At 35.0% G+C, this 9,342-nt stretch overlaps 2 protein-coding genes, 1 long non-coding RNA gene and 1 pseudogene across 3 annotated transcripts; 1 reads left to right on the top strand and 3 right to left on the bottom strand.

Annotated features, from left to right (window-relative positions):
• Positions 1-376: 376 nt before the first annotated feature.
• On the bottom strand, positions 377-2,611 carry LOC133832828 (MMS19 nucleotide excision repair protein homolog). The gene is made up of 4 exons (XM_062263117.1): positions 2,598-2,611; positions 2,115-2,493; positions 1,905-1,978; positions 377-780 (listed from the first exon to the last, which is right to left on the bottom strand). The coding sequence occupies exons 1-4, from the start codon at positions 2,609-2,611 to the stop codon at positions 774-776; spliced, it is 474 nt and encodes a 157-aa protein (XP_062119101.1). The 3' UTR covers positions 377-773.
• On the bottom strand, positions 2,528-5,624 carry LOC133832827 (MMS19 nucleotide excision repair protein homolog; annotated as a pseudogene).
• Positions 5,625-5,648: 24 nt separating this feature from the next.
• On the bottom strand, positions 5,649-5,953 carry LOC133831141 (uncharacterized). The gene is made up of 2 exons (XR_009892412.1): positions 5,764-5,953; positions 5,649-5,684 (listed from the first exon to the last, which is right to left on the bottom strand). It is a non-coding gene; the product is annotated as an uncharacterized LOC133831141 (long non-coding RNA).
• Positions 5,954-6,433: 480 nt separating this feature from the next.
• On the top strand, positions 6,434-6,850 carry LOC133832826 (secreted RxLR effector protein 161-like). Its single transcript, XM_062263116.1, has one exon. The coding sequence runs from the start codon at positions 6,434-6,436 to the stop codon at positions 6,848-6,850; it is 417 nt and encodes a 138-aa protein (XP_062119100.1).
• Positions 6,851-9,342: the final 2,492 nt, after the last annotated feature.

The raw sequence follows: 9,342 nt of genomic DNA, 5'->3' as shown, positions 1-9,342 counted from the left end.
TATTTTCATTACCCAATCCCATTTCCATTCAATATGTCAGACAATAGAGAAAGTACTTTCTTGAAAGTTTTAACTATATTGGAAGATATAATATTAGGAATTAAAGGTTGAGCAAATGTATATCTTGACGTGATCACCATAATTGAAGAAGAGAATAGCATATTAAAAGGTGAGTAATCTCATTGCTTATGATGAAAGAATAATATTTCAATTTCAATGATATGCGAGAAGAGTTAGCATTACTGAAATTATATTTTAAAGTAATAAAAGCAGCACACACAAAAGACTTAAATTGACCTGCATGTTAGATAACTGCTGCAATATATGTACTCTCTCTTCATGATCATGTACCAGAATGCATGTAAAACAACAAATATGGGATAGGGAACGGCAAAACCGTCACAAAAATAATTCCATCTTTATAGTTATTAGCAAATTATACGTTTTTCTAGCTGTTACATTTTTGCATGGCTAGTTTGGCAACTATGAGACTATCTCCTTAAGCAATCAAAATATGAAATTAACTCATTCAGATTCAAGGGCCACAATTTCATATCTGACCTCTTCCAAATGCTCGTTTATAGCAGTCACAGCATCCTGTACTCCTCTAATGGCCTCCGTTAGTTCTTTATCATACATAGCATCTGCTTCTGCCTCTTTAGTCCCAGTAGCTTCTGTAATCTCATGGACATGCACACACTCATGCTCCATTGGTTTCTCAAATTTGCAATCTGCATGGCTCACCAAACGTTCTGATGGCCGACCAGCCTTCTTTAGTACCTGTAATGTGACCATCTTTAAAAGTAAAATAATTTAATGTTAGTCGGGCAAGAGTAAATTCTGGAGAAATTGAGTTACAAGAAACAACATATGAGATTCCATTTGCATACAAGGTTACTATTCTAGAAGTCTGGTTGATGAGTGCAGAGTCATCTTAAAGAATTGAAAATGCAAAAGAAATCACTCTGCTACAACCATAAGATCAACAATTATCCTCTGTAAACATGACATTTTTTTAAAGAGAACAATAGCTTTGATTTAAACTCATGAAATAAAAAGAACAATCCTAGCAGAAATGGAAAAATAATCATTGAAATAACTGTAAACAATCTTTTTTACTGATTTGATTTACCAGATATTGGATTGAACAATACAAACCAAAGGTACCCCTCACGAGTAGAAATAAGAAAACACCTTCATGCTTATTATATTGGTCTTTTGTTACTCTCATTTTTCCTCAATAAACTATTCAATGCAAAAAAAATCTTCACGTACAGACAACTAGATTGACTTAATTTCAACAATAACATCATGAACAAGATTTCTTAAATGCTAGAGTTGCTCCATAATTTTCTTCTCAAGCACATAGAATGATCAGCAGCTTATCAGTAATCTCTCTATAGTAACTAATAAACAAGCTTTCAGCTTTTAAATCAACATCCTTTGTAAAGAATCCTTTCTGTCACAAAATCATCTACATAACTCATAATTGGCAGATTGAATTTTACTATTCAGCATGCTTTTTGGGAAAAAGAAAAAAATAAGAGTCTTAACAAATGTCCATTTCTAATGATCTATCAGGTAAATCAACTATACATCTCATTAGAGAATCATACAAAAATTTCTAATTGGCACTTGACTCGAGACTATTAGCTTTAAATTATTTTCAGCCACAAGAAGGCTTTTTGAAAAGATCAAATATGCATGCACCTTGCTCTTGTCCAAGAAGGGTTTTTACTTAAACTATTCTTTCCAATGATTATCATCTTCGATAATTATTTTCATTTAAATTAGTAAACGGAGCCTTGGTGTCACACATACACTGGGACAAGAGGAAGTGTATGTCACACATACAGATACACTGCAATCTACTAATATCATGGAACATTAGACTGAATACATACCACGGAATAACCTTTTCAGAATAGCATTGCAGAAGTTGAATTGCTAATTCAACAGACTTTTTATTCCCATGGACCTAAACACAAGTTGCGAGTTCAGTGAACAATTAGAATAACCACATAAATGAATGAGATAGAATCAATAACCATAAACTTCCAGACCCTTCCGAAAATTTTAAATGAAAATACTCTCTTAGATGGAAAGTTACGTACTAAAAAATCATCAAGCTTAGCAAATATAGCCCCTTCCAACCCTTGAACAATCATCAGCATATGATACTGTCCACTTGCACCTAGTTCAGATACCACTTCCAGTTTGAGTGGAAAAGGCAGGGTAAATTTATCACTAGACAGTGATGAAACAATTTTTTCAACAACAATACTTGTATAGCTCAGTGCTTTCTCCAACTCATTACATTTACTGATGAAAGAGCCAATATGAACTAATGCCTTCACGGCAAGCTTCCATACAACATCTGTTTGAAATCCTCCAGGATAATTGACACAAGTGATGTCAAAATATTCTCGAATATACTTTTTGATATCGATAAATGACCTTCGGGAAATATAGCCAAAATCTGCAAGCTCTTTACTGCAAAACAATGCTATTAAAAATTTACATATTGTTACTCAAACAAAATATACATATAAGAACTTAAAAGGAGAAAAAAAATACTAGGAATTACAAAAGTTTACTTTGTAACTCTCATGACATTGGTTCTAAAATTACTTATAGAAAAATAGTACTGAAGTGCAAATTATATTTTCTCCAAAGCAAAAACAAACAAACAAAAAATGGGCTACTAAAGAAGGGCCAAGAAATGGCATTATCATATCAAAACAGTGACTTGTTTAACCAGACAAAATATGTACTTTAAATAAAACCAATTACCTCTAAAGTAAATATCCACATCATGAACAACTTCATTAGTAGTTGCAACAAGGGTAGAGCATAGAATATGAATTAGTGAATCAAAACAGTTCTGAATGATGCAACAGCATGCCTCGTGAGTTGAAATAGAGTTAGAAGCAAGTTCTCCAGAGTCTACAATCAAATCTCTACATGCAACAAGGAGTTCCACACAGAGATATAGAGCTCCAAAATTTAGGAAGTGATCCCTAGATGAATTTCTTTCCAGAATCTCCACCAAGCGAGGAAAAAAAGTTTCAAGCACTCTATTACAGGAAACAATGGAAGTTCTTGAGGTAATATATAGGATACGACCAACAACATGTAGCCTTTCTTTACCTTCCAATGGGATATTATTGTAACTCCTATAACTTGTGATGATGTTAAAAATTCTACTAATGTCTTCATCATCCAGAATCAAACTTAAATATAAATCGTTATTTTGCAAGACAACTTTTCCCAGAAGCACTAAAGATTCTGCTGCAATTTCATTTTCCTGAAACCCAATACCATTTATTTATTCTGATGTAACATCTTCAGTAGGCTCTTTTACTGAAGTACTCATTTCACTTTTAATTGAACTCCAAATAGCTCCAGCATGTTTGGCCATCCTGTCTGATCCATACTTCAATGAGAAATAGCTCAGATACTTTAAAGAATCAACCTTTAAACATAAAGAGTCAACATGAAAATTGATACAAATATACTTTCTACAACAAAAAAATTAATTTTGTTGCCTATGTAATCATATAAATTCTTTGTGATGGCACCAACCTTTGATGATGGCACCAACCTTTGATGATGGCAGAGAAGAAGAGAGTTTTTCAAGAAGCAAAGGAATGACATATGGCTCAAGAAGAGGTGTTGATGAGAAAGCTACCTACAGAACAAAAAAATAGTACAATTTGGTTATTTGTATAAACGTGCTCTTACAACCCTTGTAATTTATGGCAAGTATAAAAGTGCTCCTCCCAGCTTGTCTCAAGGCTCAAATCATTAAAAAATAAAAAAATAAAAATTATGATAAATTTGGTTCAAGCACCAAAGAGAAATTACTCAATTTATTAAAAACACTCATAAGCATCTTCTCCAGAAATACCTATGCATCTTGTAACAGTTTTCTACTTCTATTAAAAATTTTATTGTGCTCACCAATTCCAATTTAAATACATATATATACACATATGTACTTTATCTTCCCTAAGGCAGTACCCATATGCTAAACTAAGGAATAATATTGCAATAGGAATCCAGATAGAGAAAACCACTAATTGGAAACATGAAAGGGGGAAATCACAGCAAGAACAAATTAGAATAACTTAATAAAGATAATCTGGTCATGCAAAAAGATTCCATAGAACTATACGTGTAAATATTAAGGAATGATTTATAATTCAAGCAGATGAGAGAATGCCAAAAAAAAAAAAAAGAAGGATGATTTTCCATTTTATGTGATAGACTAGACCATGAAATTTACAAGTGCTTTATGCCAATTACGGCATGGTTACCATGGGCATTACAAGTGCTCCATTGTTAGAATGATAAAGTTTGGTAACTGGAAGATCATAACAAAGAGAATAGATAAATTCAACACCTACAAATACTATAAAAATGGAGCATCACATTCAATTACGACATACCATTAGAGCCCTTGCAAGATCATCTCTTTTGACATCAGTGTCCTCTCCTTTTGGCTGGATAACGTTAAGAAGAAAAACATGTGAAAAGAAGTACAAAAACAAAAAGGATAGCACATCATAATCAATGATAGCATTCATAGCATGATCTGAATACTAACCAAAGAAACAAAAGCAAACCAAAAGGGAAAAGCTTGCTTAGAATTTTTTTTCAATAAATAAATAATAAATTCGCATGTATAGTGAGGGTAAGGTTTGCATACATGAGTAAAATGAATGGGAAAGTAACTGCTCAAAGTTTCAAAAAGCTCTCCAGAAATTTTTTCTAGCGGCCCATTAGGATTTAAAAATAGTTGAATCAGTGCACGAATGATGTCAAATGCTAGCAACAAGCAATGAGGATCCATCTCTCCATCAACAGCTTCATAGATTCCATATAGAAGGAGTTCATCTTTAATAACGCCAAAAAAAAATTAAGATAGAAAATGGGAAAAAAATAACGAAAATAGGATGAATATGTTAAGAGAAAAAGAATTATAAGGGAATTCTTTGTTCTATTGACATCTATTTGACTAGAGTTATAAAGAGAAAAAGAACACAAAGAATAAACTCTAAAATCATTATGTTGAAGGAATGTAAGCATCTAGCTGAAATATGAAATGAATGAAAACAACTTGTAATTTTACAACTTTAAACTATTGGTATAAACAATGACATTCAAATTACAAATCAATTGAGAACAAGTGATAAAATGGAAAATAGAACAATAAAAATCCAGCAACTAATTTGAGAGTGAGTTTGGAAAGAATACCAAGGAAGCAACCTCATTGGGATAGCATTCTAAGACGCATTCCAGAAGCTGAAAACAAAGCTGCCACAATGCTTTGATGTTAAATTTTGTAAAAGGGCAGTGGCTATACATAGGCCAATTCATTTCCCGAAATCATATACTCTGAAAATCCCCTGTATCAAAGAAATATCTTCTTCAAAAAAAGGAACGAAAAATGAGATGCAGAAAGAAAAAAAAATGGTAAGCGCAGAAGGAAAGAGAAACCTTTTGACGTTGGAATAGGCTTCGGACTGACGCTGCTGAACGGCAAGAAATTTACAAAGCAAATTAACAATGGTTGTTGAGGAATCAGAGGCGGAGGTGCCATGGCTACCATCTTCGGCCATTGGTTCACTTATTGATAAAAAAAATTTCAAAATCTTCCATGTGTTGCTCTGCTCTGCCTCCTATTTTTTTCTCTGATTTTACTCACTTCTTATGCTTTTCAACAACGTTTTCACAAACTAAAGAAAAAAACAAATATACCTTGCCCCAACCAAAGTCGTCGCTACAAAGCCTGTTTCCATGAAGCTCGGAGCCCCCGACGAAGCCTGTCGCCACATCGATTGTCGGGGCAAAAGTCATCTCGAGTGGCTGGAGGATAGTACAGCTGCTGGTTCGCATGCATTGTAGCCATCTGCAATCGTCCCCGAGTCCCTAAGTCCTGGCCCTCTACAGCTGTACCAATCAAGCCCGCCCCGCCTGCGCCGATCGAGCCCCACCAGACTTCTGCCAACGTCTCGGTGATAGATGAACTCCAAAAGAAAAGAGATATGAGGAGGTGGTTCGGTCCGAGAGAGGTAATAAGGTTGAGTCAATGGGTATAGCAGGAAGAGAAAGGAAAATGGGACGGGAAAATGGGTATAGAAAATGGGTATAGCACGATGGAAAATGAGACAGAGAGAAAGAGATGAAAATGGGAGTCTACTGTACATAATAGGGAAAAGACTTAGGCATTTACTTTACACTTTGCCGATTTTTTTTCACTTTTTCGCGTGTTACTTTAGTGATTTACTTTATATATATATATACTATAATACTTTTTTAAATGTATTATAATGATGTGTTATTGAAAGGGGATTTTGTTGTAGTGCATGAGAAGAAGGACATGGCTAAGATACCATAGACATAAGCTATATGGAGCTTAATGTATGAAATGATAAGCTCAAGATCAGATAAAGCATATTCTATCAGCATCCTTAGTCGGTTTATGGCTAACCCAACTGAAGAACATTGGAAAGGAGTTAAGTGGATCTTAAGGTACATAAAGTCAACACCAAAAGTTGGCTTATGTTACAAGAAGTCAGGAAACCAAATCCATTTGGAAGGTTTTGTTGATGAGGATTATGCATCGAACAAGGATAATAGGAAATCTTTAACTTCCTATTACATTCTACTACATAGGTGTTGCATCAGTTGGAAATCTCAACTTCAAAATGAAGTAGCTTTGTCAAAAACTGAAGTTGAATACATTGCCACCACAGAAGCTTTCAAAGAAGAAATTTCACTCAAAGGAATTTTAGAAGTAATCAAGGTACTAAAGTCTCAAGTGATCTTGTACTCGGACAATTAGTAATCTATTCATCTACGTAAGAACTCGGTGTACCATGAGAGATCAAAATACATCGATGTCAGATTCTTTTGGATAAGAGAAAAGATTGAAGGTGGAACCAGTGATCTAGAAAAGATTCCAACCAAAGAGAATCATGTTGATGAAGGAACCAAGCTACTAGCTTAGACTATGTTTCAACACTACTTGAAACTTATGAATATTGGAGTTGGATAAATTTTGTGGTGGTCCTCCATGGGGTGTATAGAGTTAGTCTTGTATGGATTAAGGTGGAATTTGTGGTATGGTAATCCACATAAAACTAACTTAGGTCATTAACATTCTATTATGAATATTATGTTTGTTTCAACCAAAAGGGAGCAATTATGGTATTACTCCCAACTAACCTCAGATATAAAGCTTCAGAAATAGCTTTAGTAATTAACAATTATTTCATTCCTTGCTTTGGTGATTCGGGAAACACTTAAAGAGAACGTGTATGGGCTGTGAGAGAGAGTTAAGAGTCTTGGAGCCATTGTTAGTCCAAGAACTCAATTATAAAATAAATCAATGTTCTTGCTTGATTCCTTTACATGTAGAAAGACTCAAATCTTCTTTATTAGGATGTAACTGTTGACCCTTGATTTGGCCAATGATACGGAGTCAAAAATACGACAGGAAATGAGATGACAATTAAGAGTTTAATCTAATGGTAAAGAAGAACCGCCAACAATTTATAGTGGTTTTACCACAATGAATGGTAATGACCTACGTCCACTTAGTGCTATTATTAATATTGAATCCCAATGTCGTGATTAAAGAACTAGGGTTCTTGAGTTTCACAAATCTTGGGAGAATTACAACAAGACGATGGATAATTGCACTATATGCTCTCTCTTTCAATATTCAGAAAAAAGCATTAAAGATCAAAAGTCCCCTCCTTGAGCTATTTCATGCATATTAATAGGCTCAAGGGGGGTTACATGGGCCATTGGGCCTTAACTCTCCTTAATATTCATGTATCAAGGCAATAAAGATAAAATCATCCATGTAATTATTACAAGATCACAATCTTATAAGGAAATAAACTGAATGATACGACCAGTCTGTTCGTATCTAATAGTCAGGCTTAATGAAGCAATGTATAGCTGGTTGATAATCGAACAGCACTGCCTTATTTCGACTCTGCCACGTGTCATCCACGTGTGAGGAATACCTGCCACGTCATAAGCAGCCGCTTTTAGGTAAACATTTTCCCCCCAAGTTTACTTTACTGTGACCAGCATAAAGTAAACTTTGGAAAATGAATCTTCGCTTACCCCACCAAATCTGTCAGAGCCGCCCATGCTTTCTTGAAAAAAGTGATCAATCATGTCTAATCAAGTCTTTTAGGTTTTCCAAAAAATTGTCTGACGGCTATTGCACTTCCCCATACTTTGAAAAAAGTAATTCCATGATTACCTCTTTTATGGCGCTACGATCACTATAAATAATACCCCCATATCACATTTTTACTTTTTACCTTTCACTCACCTTCTCGACTTCAAGAACCTTAAAGAAACTCAACCTTCAGAGCTCAGGAAACTCAAAAAACGTTGAACTGTTCACTGTTGATTTAAGGAATTTTAGCTCAGATGCTCGAAACATTCTTACTCATGCTCTAACTTTCATCCAAGTAAGTTTCCATAATCTTTTTGTCGCTTGAGATGCGACACAAAACTATTTTATACCTATTTTTATCTCTGAACTTTTGAATGTTCTTGGCTGAGATTGTTTTGGGGTAAATGGGCATATTGATTGATGCTTGATAGGGTAGTGAAATAATGTTTTATAGGAGTTAGGAGTCAGTTTTTTAGTCGAGACTGTAGATTTAAGGCGTAAAATCGAAGTAAAAATTTGATTTTTAAGCTAGTTGAAAAACTGGGTTTTTCTCGCCCTCTCGGTGTCGAAAAAGTTTTCTCTGAAAAACTTTTTACTTCCGCTTTTTAATCTGTTTCTCAAACTGCTCGTAAGAGACTTAGTGTTTTTGCTAGAATGCTGCTGGCCATATAAAAGCTTAATTTTTATACGCGAGCAACATTATTCCAACTCTCAACACAAGCTTTTAGGATTTAAGTTCTCACCTCCCCCTGTTTCTGTTCGCAGCTTTTCATGCATGATCCATGGGGAGGTGAGAGACCTATTGATGACGACTTGCTGGTCTAATTGCAAAAGGACGAGGAGCAACTGTCGTTGCTAATGCCTGAAATTCCCTTTTCTCGCACCACCTCACACATTCCATCGACCCTCCTCCAAAATATGGGTCGAGTAAAATCTAAAGCCCAGAAAAAGAAACCTTCAAATCCTTCAAATCAGCCTGCTCTTCAGGCTGAAATTCCCTCGACCAGTGGTCAAGAAAGAAATATCCCCGACCCTAGCATCCAAAATCATGCTCAACTTCGAAATGCCATTCAACCAGATGTTGAATGGTACGTCGCCCCTCCTAGCCGAGTAACGGTTAGGATGATTGCGAATTA

Source organism: Humulus lupulus, chromosome 4 (genome assembly GCF_963169125.1).
Source record: "Humulus lupulus chromosome 4, drHumLupu1.1, whole genome shotgun sequence".
Taxonomy (NCBI): Eukaryota; Viridiplantae; Streptophyta; class Magnoliopsida; order Rosales; family Cannabaceae; genus Humulus; species Humulus lupulus.
Note: the sequence above shows the minus strand (reverse complement) of the source record. Positions and strands in the feature narration are given on the sequence as shown.